A 22,355-nucleotide genomic window follows, 5' to 3' on the forward strand; every position below is an offset into this window, starting at 1 on the left:
GGATGTTACTGTGACATTTAACTGCGAATCATGGAAAACATACATAAGAGTTAAGAGACATATCTATCAGCTGTGTAGTTTCACAATAAACAATTTTCATAGTGTCATCTGAGATAATCACTTTCTTAAAATTAGGTACGAGAAAAGAAACACTACTTCCAATTTCTATTTTTCAACCCTCAACAACCTTCGTCCATCCAAGAATGCCAATTCCTCTTTGTATACCAATACTCTACATAACTGCTCTACCCAAGCCATTCAATCCTTTGAATCTCACAATCAATCATCGCCACCTCCATCGTCAGCATCCATAGCAGCATCATCGTCATCCCCTGCATCTGCATGGTCGGCAGCATCGTCGACATTCATGAGCTCCTGCCTTACAACTTCTTGATTGATTTCTTCCAGTACTTGAGCATTCGGCACTGGCAGAAGATACTTTTCAACCTTCATAGCCTTCAGGTTATCCTCTCCAAAGAATGTGGTGAATGGCTTCGGGACCTGCAAAAAGTGCATAGTTTGACCCATCCAGATGCTGTATACTCTTTCATGCTAAGGAAACAAGATAGCAACAGTCACACACCTTGAAGAAGCGATTTCGTTCCTTGGCACTCTCGACAAGGTTGTTCCAGTGTTTATCTTGCTTCAATGTTGAAGCAGAACCTACAACCTGCGGCATGCAGATTATTATTTAGATTTACAACTAAGTACTCCCTCCAATCACAAATATAAGCACATTGAGATTTTTCCTAAGTTTTTTTTAAACTTTGACCATCAACTAACATTTTATATGGACTGACAACACAAGATTGGCATTACTCACACACACAAACACACACACACACAGCTCCTTCCAAAAGAGAATAGATTTTGCCAGCCAAAGTGTCATATTGGAGATACGTCCGTTCTAAATTTATAATGGACTTACAATAGTGATTGGAGAAAGTATATATATAAAACATGAACAAATAGCGGTACAAGTGTGTGTGTGTGGGGGGGGGGGAGGGGGGGGTATGGGTGTCCAAATGTCAATCTTGAAGACAGGATGCAGCCATGAAGTTACATATTGCACAGGACATTTTGATCTCAAAAAGGCATTCTACCATTCATCTTAGATACCATAACTATAAGCAGCATCCTTGAACAATTGTATCTACTTGCATGTATGGATGCATGAGAGAATCTCAAACTTTGTACATCTTGTTAGGCAACAGAGTTCCTTATTAAATTTATAGCCTGCACCTGCCTCTACCTCTCAGTTCAGACTAGAGTGCATATATGAATTGTGTCATGCAAACAATGGAAACTTTGAAGCTACCATAATGCAAAAACAAAATAGTAATGATAAAATTTGAAACATGGAGAACAGGGGCTTACCAGTACAGCAGATTTTGCTCTTGTGATGGCAACATTCATTCGTCGAAAATCAGAAACAAAGCCAATCTTTTGCTCCTCATTGCATCTTACACATGAAAAAATTACTATTTCTTTTTCGCGTCCCTACATACAAGCAGTCGGATACAACATCGCATCGTCACAAAAGAGCGAGAAAGAGATATAACATAATAATCACTGGTACTTGCAAGAGTATTGAGGCATAGAGGTGATTTGTACAGAATTCCTAAAATGCATTTGAACTAGTACCTGAAATCCATCAACGGTGCTTACATCTATCAATTCCTTTGATTGATCCCCAAAGGTTGATCGAAAACTGTCCTTCAATAGTTTTACTTGATGCCTGTATGGTGATATAACACCCACTTCAGGACTAGATTTGAGTTCTGGATAGCGCATTGCCAATTGGTGATACAGGAGAGTTATGAATTCCACTTCATCCTGGTTTACCCAAGAACCACTTCCAGATGGCTGGGATTCAATGCCATCAACATCAAAGAAACAAAATGGTCCAAAGCAGCTGTAGGAATGCCATGGACGTTTCCTGCTGAGACCCTCCCCATCTTGTAGTACACCTTCATAAAATTCTTTTGAAGGGAACATACTAATCTGAATGGGAATGGATAATGAATTACAACAATCATTCCAGTTTCCAGCTTCAGATATGCTGAAGATAAGAGATTCACCTCTGGATGCATGCGATATTGGATTTTAAGCATTTGCACCGGAAAGCCAGCAGCTTGAAATCTTTTGAACAAGCTTGTTCCATATCTAAGAGATAAATGAGCATTGTCTTAGCATATTACAGCACCTGGAAAATGTGTGCCGGTATAAAAAGAAGATCATCTTACCCCAACTTCTGAGCAGTCTGTGAAATGACAGTTGCAGGCAACTGAACTGGGTCACCAACCTGATAGGAATATTATTAGATATCATTACCAAAAGCTAAAGTGATTGTACTCATGTGCACAGATTAACCTGATAGGGATATTATGAGATAATAAAGTCAAGAGAAATGGTGAGACTGCGCAAAAGTGCACACCAAGAAATTAAAGTATACTTTTAACGTAAGCCCAGATAGACAAGTGCTACTATAGGTACTAAAGAGAAGAGGAAATATTCAAAATATCACCTGGGCCTGACCTCTGTCACACAACAAGGTACTATACAAATAAATAATATACATCTTGCACAGGGGAAAGCAAGATGCTTAAAGAACCGGAAAAAGAAAAAACATACAAAAAAAGAGAAAATTAGACAACTTACAAGAAAAATTTGTCTGCAGCCATGGACCAATGGAATAAGAGTTGCAGGTTCCACCTGAAAAGAAGGGGATAAGTCTAAGCTTAGGAACTTAATTGAACAGAGGCACAGAAAATTCTATTATCCAAATTGATAACGTCAATGTTCCATGATGAAAGCAATGTTTCTCACCGCTTGTGCAGCTTCATCAATTATAACAACATCAAAAGCACGGGACATCCTGCTGAAAATTGAGGATCCACTGAAACTCAGAGTAGAAAATACCTGCGAATTTTGCTTGAAAGTGAGAATACTGAAATAGGTATAATCAGCAAACTTTTATAATTAATCAGAAGAGTACAATGGCTGCTTCGTCCAGTATTGAAGCTCTAATACGATCATATTCACCAGCACCTCGTCTCCCACCATCTAATGTGCGATCTACACCAGAAAGTTTTTGTTGAATCTGCAAGGTTGAAACCATTGTAGTTGACAGAAGTTATATAGAAAATGTATTGCAACTTTATGTCACTTACAAGGTAATCCATGGAAACTGCTTTAACAGAATGAAGGGCCTTCACTCCAATGCGCACAATTTTAGGGTTGTAAGTGTTGTTATTTTCATCTCGGATTCCTGAAAAAAAAAACATCATTTCATTACTTAATTTGTGCATGATGCTTCCTAATGATAGCATGAGTGATGAGTCTAAAAATGTATGAGCACACCAGATGCACAAAAAGAAAAACAGAGAGCAGGGTTGTGGGAGCATTGTGCCTGTACTGGATATTTAGCACCGAAAACCTTTACCTGTCTTAAGAACACGCAACACGATCTCATCAAGTGCTGAGTTGGATGGAGCACAGACCAACACATGGGCCCGATACTTGCGATTGGAACTTACGACTTCAGGTTTCTGTAAAGATTTTTTTGGCCATGTAAGGGATAAAATAGTCCAGGAACCTGAGTAAAATTTAGCAAGTATACCATATAGAAGAGTACCAGTTCATTTCCTGTTGGGTAAAATCCATCATCACCATCAACAGGCATAATCAAATCTCGAGGATTTGCACCAAGTAACCAAGGAGATGCCTTCATCCAGTGTGCACGCCTGTCATGTGAACTCCCCAGTTATTGGTGCCAACAGAAATTTGCAGTTGCATGGTGTTTCAAAAACTAGAATCAGTAATCCATCAAAATAACATAAAATTCTTAGCTGTTCCACTTCCCACATAAAAAAGCTAGAAAATAAAAAGGCTACAAAATATGGTACCATAAACAAAACAACCTTTTCCTCCCAGCACTCCCTGTTTGGAGGATTGAGATATCAAAGGAACAAAAGCAATGTCAAAACTAAGATATTTTATTTTCTAGTAACCAACACATAACCATGCAGATCTATAAGAGAAACCAGTTAAGGATGGAGCATTTCAAAGGGAAACTCACAATTTGAAGCAGCTAGATGTTATTAATCAGCTTTATATCCTTCCCATTTTCCATACCCCAGCCCAAAGTCAAATAAATATATTAGGAACTAACTAGGAGGCCTGCATTCTTAACATACTTGCCATCAATGTCCAGTTCTGGCCCATGCTTTAGAACATCAAATCCTCCTCTGCATTAAGCATCACAAAGCATATGAGATGCATGCGCGATTTAAGATTTCAAGAACTGCAGTATAATTACTATCTCTCATATATGATAAACATGGAGCTTTTCTATCCACATAATTGGAATTACTATTCCATACACCAAAATATAAAGAATAACCAAGTGAGTTTGTTACTTGATCTGCATTCTTGCAGGAGCAGAATGGAGAACAGCACTAAGGAGTCCAAGAATAGTTTGTGTCTTTCCTGTTCCTGGAGGGCCCTGCAAATAAGCAGATAGAACTTAGAAGAAGTAACATAAATCAGCAAACTGCACATTACTCTTGAATAGTGTTGTGTTCGATCAGCACATCATTCAAAAGAAAAACATATAGCTAAAACAGCTCAGGTATCTGCAATACTTTCACATAACTAATCAAGACAGGTAAACAATAACAATGCAAATTAATAGTGGTAAAAAATAACAGACCTGGATAAGAACAAAGGATCTGCGTGAAAGACCTGCCTAGAAAAAAATTCAGTAACTATCAGACCCATGATTTTAAATAAATATTAGGAACACAATACATATACCAACAATGCGAAAATCACAAAGGATGCTCACATTGACTGCTTCTAGCTGGGAGTTATTAAGATTAGTTTTGAGGTAATCCATAAGTGGCTCCGGAACATTCCACGCACGACTTTGATCGTCACCATCCTTGTGCTTCTCAGTAGCTGAAAGAATCAAATCCTTAAAAGGTATAGAAGCTACAGAATGCATAGCTGTGAACTCCCGCATTATTGTAGACAAGCTGCAGACCTGAAAATTTAGACAAGAAAATGGCATATCAAGCAGCACATGCCGTCAATAAACGATGCAACCATGAAAAACTCAGGTGCTTGTTTTAGAACAATTGAGACTCGCCTTCAATATCCACAGCAAGCTGTTTTGACTTGCAATGGTGGAAGCAAAATGTTGCAGCCTTGTAGACTTCACAGGCTTTGCAACATTCAGATTTACAATTTCACCTGCCACAAAAGTTCTAAGCGAAATATGTAAGCCACCACCACGCTGTTCCACCAATGCAAAGGCGTATGCATTAGGGGTCGATCCCTCCTCAAACTGCAAAAGTGCAGGCACATCAGTTCATCACATAATGTACTTGGCTACAGGCTACTTGCCAGATTGATTTATTTCAGTATAGTTCATCACATAATGTACCCGGCTAAAGGCTACTTGCCAGACTGATCTAAGTATGATATCACAACCATAACTTATGGCACATTTTGCTCTGTTCTTAGAAAAAATGTCCAAAAGGTAAGAACTAAAAACTCAGAAAATACATCTATATATTTTACGGGTTTCGGTTATCAAATATTATGCAAATGGCCACCTACCAAATAAAAGTTTGACACATTTCGTCCCATCAGCCATTACCTTGGTATTTTTCATATCAGGACCGGCTAAATTACAAAATTTACTTGCACAACACTTACTTTCTCCTTGGAGAGAAGCAGTAGGTCATTCTCTGACACATTATCCTGAAAACTGTCTTCCACCGCCACAGAGAGCTTGTGGAACCCCTCAGACTCTGTGCAAGATCCCACTGCGCCCCTCCGCCAGTCCATCCCAGATTCTACACACACCACACAAGGTCAAAACATAAATAAAAAAACAATTGGCAACTCACAAGAGAAATAAGAGCAAGCAACATGCTGCATTGAGAAAGAAGCAAAGTGCAGGAGTGCGCGCCCTAACCTTCCTCCTCATCACTGCGTCCCTGGATGATCTGCGCCTTGACCTCCTCGAAGAGCAGTGGCTCAAAGACACCGAGGTACTCAGCCACCGAGTCGTACGTGTTCTTCACACGCTGCAGCACCTTGGCCTGCTTGCCGCCCTGACTCCCGAGCCAGAGAAGGTTAGGGATTTAGAAAAGTTTGTTATGGATGGTATGGCGGGTGGGTGGTGGGTGTGGTAAGGTTGATGTGCGTACCTTGGATTCGGTGACGAGGCGGAGGTAATCCCAGCTTAGGACAATCTTTTGGAAACGGTCCATGGTGGAGGAAGTTGACGTGCCGCCACTGGACTTCTCCACCGTCATTGGAAGGGCGGCCACTGGTATACCTAGAATTTTAGCTTAGGTTATGCCAAGACTGTTAACATAACAACTCCACGAATATCTGGTAAACAATTATTAAATTTGCTGACTGATTCAACGATAAAATACCAAAAACGCAAGGCATCAGCAATCAACAATGCATCAAAAAAGACCAAAGATGGGAGGCAGTAATAAATCAATTAATAACTACTTTGAAGTTTATACATAATTTGTATACTGCTGACCATCAGCAATCAACAATGAAGTCTGAAACAATTACCAAAGAGGAGAGGCTGTACGTCAGTTTGTTAACATTGCATTTCTTTTCTACACTGTAGTTTGTACTATTGTACATCAACCAGCAAGTGGTTCACATCCAGAGTGCCAAATAGAGACAGGAGCTATGTTGCTTCAATACTTATCATACGTCATGTGTAACGGACACCCAAACACCGGCGGAGCCAAGGCCCGGCCACCCTCGGCAGCTGGCCGGGCTCCCACAGGAACAGCAAAGGCGGGAGGGGAGAGGGAGGTGCGTACGCAGGGTCGTCGGCCGGTGCGCGGAGGACGCAGGCGAGGGCGCGAGGCGACTGGCGAGAGAAGGTGGGGGGAAGCCGCCGACGCCGCCGCCCTGGGACTGCCCCTCCGTCGCTGGACGCCGCCGAGGGGGAGCCGCCGACGCGCGGAAGATGGAGATGAGCGTCGGCGCTGCGCTGCAAGGAGCCGGCGGTGCGTGGGTTTAATGGGCCACTAAATAAAAGCCCATATAATTTTCTTGTCTCTTTTCTTTTTTATTTTTTTAGCAACTTCTATTTTTTTCTAACATATTTTAACAAATTAGCACCTATATAATTAATATATATATATAATAATATATGTTAGGATCATATCATCATACTAATGTTCTCAGAGCCCAATCACATAACATTGTGACATAATGATTTCTCTAAATTCTAAAAATATTTTTTAAAATACAAACCCTATTAGGAAAAATTATGAAAATTTTCTCTCACACATTTCCTATAAAAAGGAAAGAGGGGAGATAGACAAAAACTTATGTATTCATTTGCTCTTTCTCAATTACTCTTCACTCTCTTCTTTATTTATTCAATTTAAGATCAAAATTGTAATGTCAACTACATCATAGAACTCTTGGATTAGAAATGCTTGAGCATGCTTTAGTCAGCGAGTCACTGCTCTCTCAGCACTTAACCCCTTTTATAGTCTTTCATCAAGTTTTTCTTGTTAGTATTACTATGGCATTACGCCCAGGCTTCATAAAACTTTTGACTTCGCCACTATACCAAAATACACAAATTCTCCACACAAATGGCTATGATCTTTTTAATGATAATAATTAAATCTAAAATAAAATAGTGACAGTGATTAAGTGATATTCAAGAACTTAATACCACAGTACAAGTACATTACAGATAAGAATGCTTGCCAGCTAGCAATCAACACACACATAGTAATAGCAATAACGAATAACACAAAAGAAAATATCTATGGTTAGGCAGACCGGAGCGCTGAGTAAAGGGACACGGGTGTACCGTGTACATATGTACACCGATGATTTTTGCAAATTGTTGGAAGGTAGTAGGAATCTGCCAGCAATTACAATATTTTCAGTTACGACTTTTCAGCAAAGCAAGGGCCTCAAATAGCCAAAGCTTGGTTTCGCATAGCAGCCAGGGAAGAGAAGGGGTGAGAATACCTGGTGGGTACTCGTCGCTGGCGAAGAGAGCAGCGAAGGCCTCGGCACCTGGCGTAGGGCCGCGGCGGCAGCGAGGGCAGCCGTAGCCCACCTAGTCGGCGCAGAGAGGGAGAGAGATAGGGAGGGAGGGAAGTGCGAACGCGAGGTTACCAAGGAGAACTCATGCGGTGGCGGCGGTAGCCCAGCAGCTTTGTTTGGCCTAGCGAAGCGTATAGATGGGCATGCAGCCCGAGGCACCACGGCCTGCCCCACGACATGACATTTTGGCCCGGTCCGAGCATGGCCCGGACCGGTAATTCGTAGGCCCGGGCTGGCACGGCCAGGTGGTGCAGGCCGTGCTTGGGCTGACCTCTGAGCCCGCGGGCTGGCACGACCCAGCCCGGGTTTTAGGGGTCAGCCCGGCAACGGCCCGGTGCCACCTTCGCGGGCATTGCACAAATAGCTTATTTTTATGTTACATGTCTTTTGATGTCATTTCTATGATCTAAGACTGACATTGTGAATCTGAGAAGATGAGAGTTGTAAAAAAATTGATTGTGGCATTATGCTGGTGAAGTGATCATTGTCATTATGTGGTCATTTTGATTTTTTTTTTACAAAACCGGGCTATGGGCCAGCCCGGCTCGTTGAGCTACGCGGGCCAGTACGGCACGAAGTAAGCCCATGGGCCTGTGCTTGGGCCGAAGGCCAAGCACACAGGCCGCTGAGGCACGACACGGCAGGCACGCAGGCCAAGTCCGCATGGCACGGGCCGGGCTGGCCCGGCCCAGCCCGATGGCCATCTGTAGCGGAGCCTAACCGGACGCCTTCTATGCTGTTTTTATTTTCACACAATCATTTTTTTGTATTTCATTCTTTTTTAAGATTATATTACCTTTTTTAAGCAAAGGGTGAGTACTTACGTCTTCTAACACACGTGACCCATGCTTGTTCGCTTCGAGTGTGATTTGGGAGGCTACCGGAGCACGGAGCCGGACGCCGGGGCTTTGGGCTTAGAGTTGGGACTTGGGAGTGGCCACGGGCGATGACGAACGACCTCACTAAATTACGGACGTTCACCCATATCAAATCTAACGATCAATTTCAGACATACCTTATTGGATAAAAAAAATCCCACCTCTTTCTCTTTTTGGCAACCAGCCACACATGCGCAGTGATTCTTTCGCACTTCCACATTTGTGCGCGCTTTTTAAGGATGACTAATGTCATAGAAAAAGAGAAATATTTATTTCAAAATACTATAACTTCTGAACGGCGTATCTTTTAAAAATTTCGTCTCCACTGATGTGTTCTACACGACGAGACGAACGAAACTAGACCCCACTTGCACATGTTTCGAAGATTTATTTTTTCTGCTACCAATTTATGTATATTAACTTACATCATATAAATTATGCTATGAAGTTATAAAATATAACTTATGCAAAAAACTTAAAATCGTAAGAGTTATAAAAACACCTTTTATGTATAAAAAGTCATTAAACAGAAAGAAACAAATTAACTAACTTGTGCCAAAACTGCAAACACAAAAGTCATTTACAGACACGTGAATGAACCAAATTCTAGAAATACAAAAATTATGAAACACAACTTATGTAACTTATAAGTTATATAACTTGACGAATGGCTTAGATGTAAAGTTAGGTGTATAAGTTATATTCAAAACTTAAATGTACAAATTAGTATCACAATATATTAGTAGAAATATGCTAAGTTATATGTTATAAGTTATTTTTATAAGTTATAGCCTATAAATTATATGTTATTCTATAATACACATAAAATACTAATAAAATAAAATTCTTCAAAACATATGTAAGTGGGGTCTAGTTTTGTTCGTCTCGTCGCATAGAACACAGTGATGCAGATGCAAATAAAAATAGATACACTATTCAGAAGTTATAACATTTTGAAATAAATGTTTTGCTTTTTTCAACATGACATCAGCGATGACGTCAACACAGGGGAGGGAGTTAGTTGTTGGATGGTTCGCTGGAAAAAGGAAAGAAAGCGGTAAGGGAAAAGGAAAGACGCGGTCGGATCGTTCGCTGAGAAAAAAAGCTGTGAAAGGACCGGCAAAGTGGAATTGGGGATGGCGAAGGCATCGACAGGTTAGTACCCGAGCAGCCGAGCTAGACCGCGAGCTGCGGCAGGGGTGTGCGTAGTCTAACGCATGGCCAGCCGTGTGCATTAGCTGTGTCCAGATCGCAGGTTACTTAAAAATAAAAATGGTGTGAAATAAGATAACACGTTCGCACAAGTAGCAATGCTGGAAATGCTGACAACGATGTTCAATAATAAGATATTGCTCAATGTCGAATGTGATGATGCTAAATTCCTCAATGTCGAAAGAACACACAGCGTTAAGTATCACAACTACAAACATTTCTGAATCTGACCATAAGTTATTCCAAAAAAGGAAAATCAGTGCCAGGTATATACATCGCCAAGAGATGAAGGACAAGTCTCTATGTTAACTCACTTTAAGCAACAACTTCGAGCAACCAAGTTGTGACAAGTTCTTCACACATGACAACCTCAGATTGAAGATCCTGCATGTTGAGCAAAACGATTACCCCTTGTATATCATTCCAGGTTCCAATCGCGCCCATGGCCTTGGTGCTGTTGAGCAAAGATGCACCAATCCGGGAACGAAAAAACAAGTTTATCAGCTTGCCGTCTCAAACAAGATCATGGAACAATTGGTTTCTTCAAAGACTTCCAATAGTAATATGTTAGTTGGATTGTAAAAGAGATCTTGTAGAACGTTCCCCTAATATTAAGCTGCCCAAACTTAGTTGGTCAAGGGTGTATATGCGAATTTGGGTGCGAGTCCTCGTAAATGTAAATTTGGGTGCCTATTTTCTTCTTAATAAAATGCCACATCGTTCCTCCTAGGTTGGTCTGGTTTTTTAGAACATTCCCCTAATAGCTTTTGTTGGCAATCACAGTAAATATCATGCAAGGATCTAGTTGTGACTGCAAATATACAATATAATATGCAAGATGCATGCTAGTTTATAATTGCAATTTCTCGACGGGAAGAATCTTTAGTCATGTTTAATTCTGCCACCCCACCAAGATGTAGGTAGCTTCGTCAGTGCACCACTAATCCCCATGCATTTTGGAGTTTTTTCTCAAACAACGAAGAAGAGCTACATGACATTTCATTAAGAAAATTAGTATATATATGTGCAAATAGAAATGGAAAAATGTGAGCCACTGTGTTTTGGAGTTTTTTTTCGAACGACGCAGGAGAGCTCGCACCTATACAAAATTTAAGAGTTAATGTGAACAACTAATATTTAAATGACAATTTTCTTTTGTAATGAGGAAAGGCTGCACAAAAGGAACGCCTTAACATGGTTTTAAAAAGTACTATGTCCTATATTGACAAAGGACTCGGTTTAATAAAGTTCAGATTTCTGGAAATCAACAGTGGTTACTAGCATCATCATACCTACTTGGAGAACCTTACTGAAGTGTCCTGCATGTTGGGCAAAACCATTTCCCCTTGAATCTCGTTTCTGGTGTCAGACCCACACACGTGTAATGGAACCATTCGCCTCCTTCACACTGTAGCATCAAGGTGAAACAGTTAGCATCTATAAGAGATAGGTTGCTCTCACACAAAAAAGATATTTTGTATTGTAACCTAACAAGCTTTGGTATTTCTAATGTGATGCTTCGACACAACTGTGGATTCCAATCATTTGTTCGTCACAAACCTTTCTTTAGTAATGATGTTTGGAAATCATACTTATTATAGTGCAGGCTTTAGCATGATCACAAAGAGTCATACACCATGCATGCAAGCATATGACCATGAATTGTTGACAAAAAATATTCAGATACACCATGTAGGTTCTTTAACTGGTTTATAGAGAATTATTTGTTTCTCTATTTTCTTTCCTCGAAGGTGTATACATTGATAATAACAGTTTATCAAACATCAAATACTGGCAATGCTCAACGACACAAGATGACCTATGTATCAAGCAAACCAATTGAACAGGATTTTCTTTTTGCTGTGCATAATGGCAACAGAAGAAAACTACAAACTTGAAGATAAGATCATAGATTATCAGTCAAGCTGAAACAAAGCATAATAAATGTTACATTATGTTGTTTGAAATGGGAAAAAGAAAATCCTAAATTCACAGCAAATATCTAAAGCTTATCCAAGATCTGATTAGATTCAAACACAAAGGAAACTATAAGTTTACTCTGAAAGATAACTCGTGAGGCATGATTATTCGCACCAAGATGACTTACATTCTCATTGTCACAAGCAATCATGTCACCATATGAAACCTGAAATAGCAATAACAAAGAAATCTTATTCAGAAAGTGATTGTGACATAAAAAATGTTTAATGCAAATAAGTTTCAGGAAATATTAACACATATATTATCGTCAAAACTGACCTGGTGGCATATACAGTATGTCGGTTCATTTGGATCGATTGTTTGATCCACATCCATAGATGTACCCGCTTTCTTGCTGCTACCTGGAGGGGGCATTAAGTCAAAGTCCATACCCCTTTCCCTGTCCCATTCCCTCTCTCTAAATTTCTTTGATGCTTGAGGCGTACTAAAACCAAACCTCCTTTTCTCATCTCTGCTAACCACCGGAACTAGAGGAAGGACTGTAGGTTCATCTGAAGGTATCTTCCCTTCTGCAATTAAAATGGAAAAAATAAAATAAAAAACTGTTTGACGAAGATTTAAGGATGGCAACCCACAATAATGCCTAGCATCTGCCACAACTGCTAATACCATGCTTTAAATCTTCTGCAAACTGGCCCAAATCTTCATCAAGGCGCTTTATATGGCTCTCTATCTGTACAATAATGCACAAGGTGCTTGCGATTAGATATCCATGCAAAGCCAGTGACACTGAATAAAATGGTAAGACTATAGAAGTTGGTATTTCATTTCTAGATTGATCCACATTCACCAAAATCTCTTTACCTCCAGTGGGCATAACATCTGTTAGGCTTCTAATATAAACATCTAATCTTAGATGTATGGAGGCATATCAAACAATATAAATCGTATCAGGCTCTTCACATTCAAATTTAGTTTCTTCTTGCTGACCATTATCTAGTAGTTTTAGTTAGTACTCATATTTGAATTTGAGACAGCTTATAACTCAGAACATATCAGTGACTGCAAAGACTTGACCCTAGAATTAGTTTAAGTTTGTATAACATTACAAATGCATACTCTCATAATGCCTTTTGGATTTCAGATAAAAAAAAAGTTGGACCCGACCGGAGAATAGAAACAAAACAGCAACTAAGATAGTTATCAAATATGAAATAATTTTTTTGTTGCACTAGGTGAGCATTTAAAATTGAAAGGAACTCATACCATAAGTTTCTTGAACCTAGGACCACAGGGAAACAACAGGAAGGAAGCAGTACCAGGTCATAAGCTTGGCGTGCCAGTAAGACTTTCTCGGTGCAAAGATTCAGAGCATTGTCCTGGCTAGCTTCAATGTCCTTCTTCATCCTCTCCGACTCGTCATCATCCATGTTTGACCTGTCATACCCATGGGATGATACTCCCAGAATATACTTTATCTGTTCTTTGGTCTGACCCATAATGCCTGAAACACGAAATCATATAGGCAATAACAATCATTCACTCATCATCACATCACAAAAATGTTAACTTAGCATCAACTGACTCTAAAAGAAATTGTCTACATACTCCGTCCCGGAAAGAGTGCAATTCTAGCTACAGTTCTAAGTCAGACCATATTTAAATTGAGCAAAAATTGTACAATAAACTAGTATCCCTAAGATTTATGACATCAAATAGGTATCATTATTCATCATGTAACATATATTTTCATAGCTCAGCTGTTGATACTATTTTCTACAAACTTTGTCAAATTTAAATTAGTCTGACTTGGACAAGATTTGAAGTCGCACTTTTTTTTAAGACTGAGGGAGTACATAATAAGCAAACATAAGATACGCAAAATTTCGAACAGATATCCTTACATATACACTAAGAAAAAACAGAAATGGGGAAGAAATCATCACCATGTGCCCTGTCATCCAGCTCGCGCATGGTGGAGAGAATCCTCTGCAGGTCGCCAGCCAGGGTGCTCGAGTCTACACAATTTCAAATACAAAATGAACTGGTACGGACGAACAATCGGAGGGGGTAGCAAACTCAATAATCCGTGAAATAGGGGAGCGTAAGTCTCACACTCGAGGTAGTCGTCGACGTACACGCCGGTCCGAGCGATCGCCATGCCTGTCTAGTGTCTATGATTGCTCCCGAAATTCCGCGTCTCCGGGCAGGGTTCGATGGATCGATGCCTCGATTTGGGGAACTAGGGTGGAGAGACGAACCGTAACGGGACGACAGGACGGTCCTCTTCTCGCTGGCGTTTGGATGAGGGGAGAAGTGGGATGGGCTCGTCCCACAGGAGTAGATGCGGGACGGGGCTGCCCGCACAAAACGAAGGGACGGGGTCGTCCCGCTTGCAGGGCGTGAAGCGCCGTCTCCCGAGAGGACGAGCTCGAGGACAGCGTGGCGCGCGGTCTCCGGCGAAGGTGTGGTGCGCAGGGCCAAGGGGGCGTGGACGAGCTCCGGTGAGAGCGCTGAATCGACCTTCGACGCTCGGGAAAGCGCTGGGGAGCGGAAGCGCGGACCCGCACGGGGAAGCTCGAGCGGCCGGCGACGGCGCCGGGAGGCCCCAGCGACCTGGTGGGCTGTGGGCGGCGGCGAACCTACCCGCGCGAGGCCACGATACGCGAGAAGATAGGCCGTGGGGGGAAAAGGAGTCCACGAAGTGGGCTGAAGGTCATGGAACATGGCCCAATAGGCCAATAGTCACAGGGCTAACAAATCGTTTTCAGGGAATCAGCAGGCTATCAGTGAGTCATCGACCGTCAGATGTCAATCAACCTCACCTTAACAAATTTGTTGCCCGCAACGGAAATTAGCATCTCTAGCAGTTTAGCAAATGACCTTTATATCTATAATTTTTTAGCAAAATAAAGAAAAATCCTCTTCAACAGTTTGTGATCTTAATTTTTCATCTTTTCTAAGGCATATCTCATTGTCTATCGCGCAAATATACACGCGGGCTCCATGCTTGATATTAATCTTTCTTCTCATACTCAGTGGGGTTCTTTCGTTCGCTTAGCGGGGCTCTTTATTTTGTTAGCGGGTTTTTAGGTTTTTGGAAACGAAATTTGCCAAACTGTTGGAGATGCGATCTTTTTTTCCTCCCTATATTATTTTAGGAGTTGACAAAGAACAAGATTTAGAAAATAAATTTTGCCAAACAGTTAGAGATATAAGCTAGCTATCTTTGTTCATTTAATTGAGTTTAGCTTCTGCTAAAAAAACAATAATAATTGAGTTTCGCTCAACATTACTTCAAATGAATCAAAAAAATTCCAAATTCCATAACAAATGCTAGTTGCAAACCCAGAGAACTGATCTAGGAAATGTAAGTGTAGTGTCCAATTAGGGACTTAATAAACCAACTGCGCATATTTTCCAAAGAAGAAAAATATCTATAGAAGACGTCAACTCTGGTCTCTGGAAGGAGAATCGACAAGTTTTTCTCATCCTAAAAACCTAGGAAGAGAAGACCTTGCAAAAAAATGCCTCCAGATATGGTGCTAACAAGGTTTGAAAAATGTCTTGAGATATGGTGCTAACAAGGTTGCACTTGTTACATTTATTTGTTCATGACCGTATTCTCTTTTCTAGAAAGATCCGGTAATACCAGTTTATATTAATATACTTTCTCTATTCTAAATTGTAGGTCATTCTAACATAATATATACTATCTAGGTGCATAATAAAATGACTTATAATTAGAATGGAGAGAATATTAATGAGAAAAATTTACATGCGCCTGAGCCGCAAAGACCATAATCGTATTCATTCGCTACTTACCACATGACCTGCATAAACACACAAACCCAATATATCTTCTCCTGTAACTTTAGCATCCGTGATTGAACGACGTATTTTAAGAGTTCAAAGCACGACGCAGATCTGACTTTATACTTGATTAAAGGTAGTTACGCGCAAATTTTAAGACATTATCCTCCAAGCACAGAAACCGAGAACGCTGAACGCTGTTTAGTGTACGTGAACACAAAATGGATGAAGAACAAGACATAATTATACAAAATATGGGGATAAAATGGATTAAACCTAGAGTCTTTTTTGTCTTTTATTACTCTCCACAGTACCGCAACACGCCAAAAAAAACTACCTTAATGTTGTTCGAAGTATAGGAAATCGGCTGCCTCGCTAACAATAATAGAGCTAAAACAAAAAGGGAAAAAAAAAAGCAAGGGTTACAACAAACCAGGTGTCACAGGGTATGTAAGAAGCCTAACACGGGTACCAAGACACCAAAGACCAGTCACACAACTAATAATAAACAGACAAAATAAGTAAAATCTGGTTCATTCCCATGATGAGCTGAACTCCAGTACCAAACGAAGTCTATAATTCAGGCAGAAACAATAGGTTTTGATTTGCAGATACCACAAAACCTGCAGCATATGCACGGATAAGGCGACCAGTATACATGATGCTCAGTTGCCATTTGATATGCCACTTTCAGCTACAGGTTTGGAGGCATTAGCCGCCGCCTCAGCAGGAATGCCTTCCTTGCTCAATGCATGTTTCTGTGCCCCTGGTTTGCCATTGGTTGCATCCTTGTCCTTTTCTTGAGAAACATCGCCCCCCTGGACATTGCGAAGAAACAAGGCATCAGAGACTATCATTTCAGCCATACAGAACCACAGAACACTGAAATAAGAACAGATACTTGCCTGGCCTTGAAGCAGTTGCTGCTTTGCCCTCTTTTCCTGCATCAACTTTTGGCGATTCTCGTAAAAACTAAAATCATCCAAAATTGATGTTTTAGTAACATGTTCTTTGAAAATCTTTAACATCTCAAGACCTTGTTCCAGCTTAACCTGCAGCATTACAGACAGCAACGGGTCACTATCATAAGTAAGCTTCTCAGAAGACCAACAATATTTATTATCAACAATTCATAGTGATACATAATTTTTCAACAACCCTCTTCAACAGAAACCAACAAGTGAACGGCCAGACAACATTATGAGTTGTCATGCAGACTCGCTAAGGCCCCTCAGATCATGACATAGTCATACATGACTGTAAACAACGAAATAGACAGATCATATTTTGCAGTTCCTACTAGCTAAAAGTCCCCCCCTGATAAACCAGTAATTTTTTAAAATATCCTGAAAAGAAAGTAATCAAAACATCATCTTTACAGTACCCCTAGCCCATTGCATCATGATGCAATTAATCACTTAATAAGCATCTAAACCAGGTAACTTTCAGGAAATATACCTCTTGTGTGTCACGGCTGTTTGTCACAGGCTTATTATCATTGTTATCCAGTGTAATATGCTTCAAGATGTTGTTGGGCACATCCTTGACTATGTGCCACTTGAGTGGAAAACAGCCATTCCACTTGTCTTGTTGCCAATACTCCACAGTCTTATCAAAGTCAACAGGACCAACCATTTCAGCAACACCAACAAACTGACCACTTGTGTTCACCTAAGGGACAAGCTCAAGGTCAAAAAGGGACTGCCAAAGAAGAACAGTTAATAATAGGGAAAGATGCTACAGACTTACAGAGAAAAACAAGAACACTGGGCAGTCACTGGATTTCTCCTGAGCCTCTCGGTACCCAGCATCCAGCTTCTTATTTCCATTAGGTGTGCTAGCCCACACATTGTATTTTATACTCTTGTGCACGTCATCCTCACTATATGATTTGATTACAAAGAACTTTGCATCCTTGTAGGCTAAAGGAAATCCTTCCTGGTTAAATTGGCCTTTGTCTGGAAGAGCACTGTTCTGTTTCCCCGCTGAAGGGAGGGCCTGGCCCTTCACAGCAATAGTGACAGTAGGCCCGAATTGTTTTTGGTGCTTGAAACCACCAGACCTTGGTCCTCTGTTCAGCTCAGTAAAGCCATCTTGATTCTCACCACTAAAACCAAAAGGTGCACGCCCTCTGGGCTTGTATTTGGTATCCACAACTCCCCACCTCCCATTGTTTCTCGAGTTATACATGTTTGATCCAAAACCAAGGCCACCTTTCAGTGTGTTCCCGTATTGACCATACTGTCCATATAATCTGTTGTCCGGGTACATCCTAGAAGAATAGCTAGGTGAGGTCAGACCCATTCCAGACGAAGGCATCTGTGCATGTATACCCTGGAAATAAATGAAACCAACAGCTAAGCTTTATTCAAGAACACTGCATACTTCTCATAATAATCCAAATATGTAAACACATAACATTTGTATGTGCACAGTCTTAAGAAAGGCGGTACAATTCATTATCGCTGGTATGTGAGAGCAAGCTTTAGATGTCATTGGATTGCCAGACATAATTAATTACTTAAAAAAAACTCTGCAACACAATATTATGAAAATGATTTGTTTGGAGAACACACCATGAGGTTTGTTGTTGGACGCTGGCTCTGACTTTTCGTAGAAGATGAATTGGAACGGTAAGATGTGGAACTAGCAGTTGGTATCTGGTGCCCATTCGAGTAAACTGGACCATCATACCATTGAGCTGGAGAACGAACACCATTGTGACCATAATTGCTTGCAGAAGGTCCACCGCCTTGCATAGGTCCTCTTCCATATGAACCATTGTTTGCTACTGATACATTCAGGTGGGTTTGCTTACGCGGCAGCGAACTGTTGTGAGCAGTTGTCATACCATTAGCACTCATGTTTGGAGTTGCTTTTGTTGCATCTACCAAAACTCGTGCCTGCTGACTAGCAACAGAGGGCGGTTCAGGTTGAGAACTGGCAACATTTACACCATGTTTTGCGTTTGTTGGGGTTGGTTGCTGGTAATATTGAGTTGGGTACTGATATTGCTGAGAGCCATATGACTGGCCATCATGCCCAACAGTTGGTACAGGAGAACCCGAAGGATATGGCCCATATGGAGCATAGCCATATCCATGGTACATGTCTCCGTACACACTCTGCTACATTAGTTCAACAGAAAAGAAAGTATCAGCTTCATCCCTTATGTTATCCACAAGAGTAAATAAGTGAATTCACCAAAGTTCATAGTTCACAATCTGAATGTGTACACATGCCACTATATTTGTTCTCAGATTTCTAGAGGAAGTGGAAGCGCATATAATCCAAATGTATCTTAAACCCAAAAATACACCTAGCTGAGATAATTGCAGTCAACACGAATGTTAACTTACAGGGGGCATCTCCATTCCTTCATGACCAGAATACCTTGAGTCCCATTCATTGGCTGAGCCATCATAACCTGAGAAGCAGCATACAAGAATTAAGTATTGCAATTGCTGAACTTAGCCACCTCTGCGGCAAGCTGGCAACAAGGAGCACAGGTTTATGTACCACTAGGAAAGTAATAGGCTGGAGAGGCATATGCATTGGGCTGGTAGAAGAAGTTAGGATCCATGGCCTCTTGTAGTAGAGGTGTTATCGACCTATCCACCTGCGAAGCAGCGCTCTGTGCATCTCCAGCATGGGCAGATCCATATGGCATCCCAGAAGGCTACAATTATACAATTTAGGAAATCATTGATTTTTATCCTCAGTGAATTTCTCCTTCCACTAAGAATAATTCTGCAAAACGAGACGGTGGCCCAAAACAGCCTACAAAGCGATACCTTCTTGGCAGCATCGGAGCCATCCTTGCTCTCCAGGGACAGCTTCTGCAGGAGATTGGTGGTCTCTGCAACTCACGAATCAAGGAAGAAGCACATGGAATTCAAGCAAGCACCTCACAGTTCAACCATACAGTTTACCTAACAAATTATTTTTTTTCCATATATAAGCGTGACCAAAAAGAAAAGAAATATTTCTTAAAACCGCCTCCTAAAACACTGCTCCAAGGCCCTGAGCATGGATCAAACCCGCCAAAAAAACGAACAGGGGCAAGGATACGGTCAGCAGCGGTAGGGGCAGGAGCAACTGTCGCCATGGCTTCTTCCCTCCGAGTCAATTCGATCTAGGACAGACGCCTGCCGCAGCTACCACCACCACGCAGCTGCTCCTGAATCGGATCCAAGGCCGATGTAATAATTCGATAAGATAATTCTTGTCTATGGCGGGGAGAGGCGGTGGGTAGGTGGTGGTAGAGGATAAACCCTAGGGAAGGGGAGGGGGGGACGAGGCGAGGAGAGTGAAGGGATAGCCGCCACAGACGCGAGGGGAGGGAGAAGGAGGCCGCCAGCCAAGAGGTAGAGGGGTTTTAGCGATTCGAAGGCGGTGATTCAAATACCGACCCGGCCCATCCCCGCCGCTCGTTTATCTTCCCAACTTCTGCTCCAGGTACACAAAACTTGTGAACATGTTGGAAAAAGGTGTAAGGGCACGTTTCGATGGCGGCCGCGCCGCGCCACGCCACGGCTCACCACAACTATCACACCCAAGCTTCAGCAGCTGTTTGGTTCTTTGAAGACTTACAGCATGCCGCAACACAACCAAAGCTCGTCAGTTCATTTGCACGCCACGGGCTGCCCAAAGTCTCACGCCCGAAAAAGTCGTCGTATTTTTTACGCAAACACAACTTAAGTGTGATCCAAAGACGTTCTAAGTCCTCAAGAGAATAGGGTGGCATAACTATATTAATAAAGCTCCTTAGCTCAGTTTATAGTGAAGACAGAAAAAAATACTAGAGAAGACTAACAAAATATAAAGGAGGAGAAGATGAGTGCAAAAAAAAGGTATGATGGGGGTCCTACCTATCCATATTGAGTCCTTTCACGCTAGTGGGGAGTAAAGAATAACCTTTATTAGCGCGCGCTTTTACTGAACCCGTCACTGTCTCCTACTGTCTATCTTCTCCGATAACCGAACCTCTTGTTCTCCTCGTGCAATGAAGCGCGCAAGCCTGTTGTCGCCTCTAGCCTCTACTACAGCCCCTAGCTCGCAACTCAATTGTCGACCACTCTGCCAGCCAGCCACCTCCGCTCCTCCACCCCTGCACTCCCGTAAATCTAATCGGATAAAGCTTGCCACCTTGCCCCCACCCCCAACGGGTCTTCCACTGCTTGCTTAGCGGTGCGCTCTGCCACCCCTCCCTTTCTGAGCCAAAAATCTTAAACCCTAACCCCAATGCTCCTCTGAAAATCCAGAATCCAAAACCCTAACCCTATATCTCCTGACTCCAAATCCCATCGCTGCCACCTCCACCACCTGACTGGCGACAACCTCGCCGTCAACCGCCCCGCCATGCATGTCCCGCGAAGCATTATGTATATAATTGTTTCATATTTGGAAGTATGTCCATGAATTGTTATGATTTTTAGGTCAACTCTTATACATGTCATTATTGTGTTCTCTTTCTTCCTTTTCTTGACGCAAATGAATAGGTCAAAGACTCAAAGCAATACCTTTTCACAGAGTTTAGCCAAAATAGCGAAACTAGCTCTATTAGTGATAGTGTTGTGTGGGATGGTTCAAAGAATTTCTACAAAGTTGGTGTCTCGGTGAATATTAATCTAGCTTGGCATGGGTTAAATCAATGGGTATGCATGTCCGAAGATGTTGTTCCACATGCATTCACATGCAGTGCCATACTCCCTCTATTATTTTATATTAGGCGCTTGGTGATTTCTGAGCTTTGACGTTATATTAGGCGTGAGGGTAGTACTGATGCATAAGTCCAAGCGAAAGTGTTTGCAATTTACTTCTATGCAGCAAATATGATGCATTTTTTTGGCGATTTACGAATGTCATGTGAGCTTAATTAGTTTATTGGCCTATATTAGTTTATTGGCCTATAAACAGTAACTGCATGCGTCCATTAATGCTCCAAATCTCTTGGTGATTTCTTGGTATCTATAAAATCATTCTCCACACCTTAGAAAAGATAGCAGAGGGAGTGCATAGTACTTCTTGTCATGCTTCATGTAATGCTTCTTTGGGGAACATACAAGGTACTTCTTCTTGACAAGCTTCATGCAAGGCTTCTTTTGTGGGGGCCAAGGTTAATCAAACTCTTGGTTGCGTGGCTTAGTTTATTGTCCGAAACATAATATAGAAATGACTAGACATTTCACTACGATTTGTATAGCTACATTAAATAGACAAATATTATTCGTTTATCTGTTTGTTTTATTACATGCCAACCGCCCCCCCCCTCAAATGTACCTCATATCCCTTTGCACATGTTATATCTACGTTGTGCAGTGAAGTATTCCATCTGTTACATATTTGCAAATGCGCTCTAGCATTGTATTATGCATGATGGTGACCTAG

General features: G+C 41.4%; 3 protein-coding genes across 9 annotated transcripts; all 3 read right to left on the minus strand.

Moving 5' to 3' along the window:
* LOC8086252 (probable helicase MAGATAMA 3) lies at positions 1–7,050 on the minus strand. 2 transcript variants are annotated; one of them, XM_021446692.1, is made up of 21 exons: positions 6,867–7,050; positions 6,222–6,343; positions 5,987–6,125; positions 5,725–5,864; positions 5,153–5,350; positions 4,850–5,047; positions 4,715–4,750; positions 4,422–4,507; positions 4,200–4,250; positions 3,638–3,746; positions 3,446–3,551; positions 3,174–3,271; positions 2,999–3,103; positions 2,830–2,922; positions 2,662–2,715; positions 2,247–2,305; positions 2,082–2,166; positions 1,645–2,004; positions 1,378–1,500; positions 584–670; positions 1–501 (listed from the first exon to the last, which is right to left on the minus strand). In XM_021446692.1, the coding sequence occupies exons 2-21, from the start codon at positions 6,327–6,329 to the stop codon at positions 280–282; spliced, it is 2,457 nt and encodes an 818-aa protein (XP_021302367.1). In that variant the 5' UTR covers positions 6,330–6,343; positions 6,867–7,050; the 3' UTR covers positions 1–279. The 2 variants fall into 2 exon arrangements, with proteins under 2 accessions (XP_021302367.1, XP_002466461.1); XM_002466416.2 differs by having other exon boundaries at positions 6,222–6,352.
* LOC8086253 (PHD finger protein ING2) lies at positions 10,311–14,811 on the minus strand. Of its 5 annotated transcripts, none has more exons than XM_021451444.1 (8): positions 14,268–14,811; positions 14,099–14,170; positions 13,472–13,656; positions 12,822–12,885; positions 12,471–12,721; positions 12,319–12,357; positions 11,508–11,619; positions 10,311–10,595 (listed from the first exon to the last, which is right to left on the minus strand). In XM_021451444.1, the coding sequence occupies exons 1-7, from the start codon at positions 14,311–14,313 to the stop codon at positions 11,518–11,520; spliced, it is 759 nt and encodes a 252-aa protein (XP_021307119.1). In that variant the 5' UTR covers positions 14,314–14,811; the 3' UTR covers positions 10,311–10,595; positions 11,508–11,517. The 5 variants fall into 5 exon arrangements, with proteins under 5 accessions (XP_021307119.1, XP_021307118.1, XP_021307117.1 ...); XM_021451443.1 differs by having other exon boundaries at positions 10,311–10,665; XM_021451442.1 differs by having other exon boundaries at positions 10,311–10,688; positions 11,504–11,619.
* Positions 16,209–20,365, minus strand: LOC8086254 (YTH domain-containing family protein 1). 2 transcript variants are annotated; one of them, XM_002466418.2, is made up of 9 exons: positions 20,037–20,335; positions 19,760–19,824; positions 19,485–19,644; positions 19,325–19,392; positions 18,542–19,093; positions 17,715–18,299; positions 17,424–17,636; positions 16,871–17,017; positions 16,209–16,783 (listed from the first exon to the last, which is right to left on the minus strand). In XM_002466418.2, exons 1-9 carry the CDS (start codon positions 20,071–20,073, stop codon positions 16,631–16,633), a joined length of 1,980 nt encoding a protein of 659 aa, XP_002466463.1. In that variant the 5' UTR covers positions 20,074–20,335; the 3' UTR covers positions 16,209–16,630. The 2 variants fall into 2 exon arrangements, with proteins under 2 accessions (XP_002466463.1, XP_021302677.1); XM_021447002.1 differs by having other exon boundaries at positions 16,221–16,783; positions 18,542–19,090; positions 20,037–20,365.

The sequence above is a fragment of the Sorghum bicolor genome, chromosome 1, assembly GCF_000003195.3.
Source record: "Sorghum bicolor cultivar BTx623 chromosome 1, Sorghum_bicolor_NCBIv3, whole genome shotgun sequence".
Taxonomy (NCBI): Eukaryota; Viridiplantae; Streptophyta; class Magnoliopsida; order Poales; family Poaceae; genus Sorghum; species Sorghum bicolor.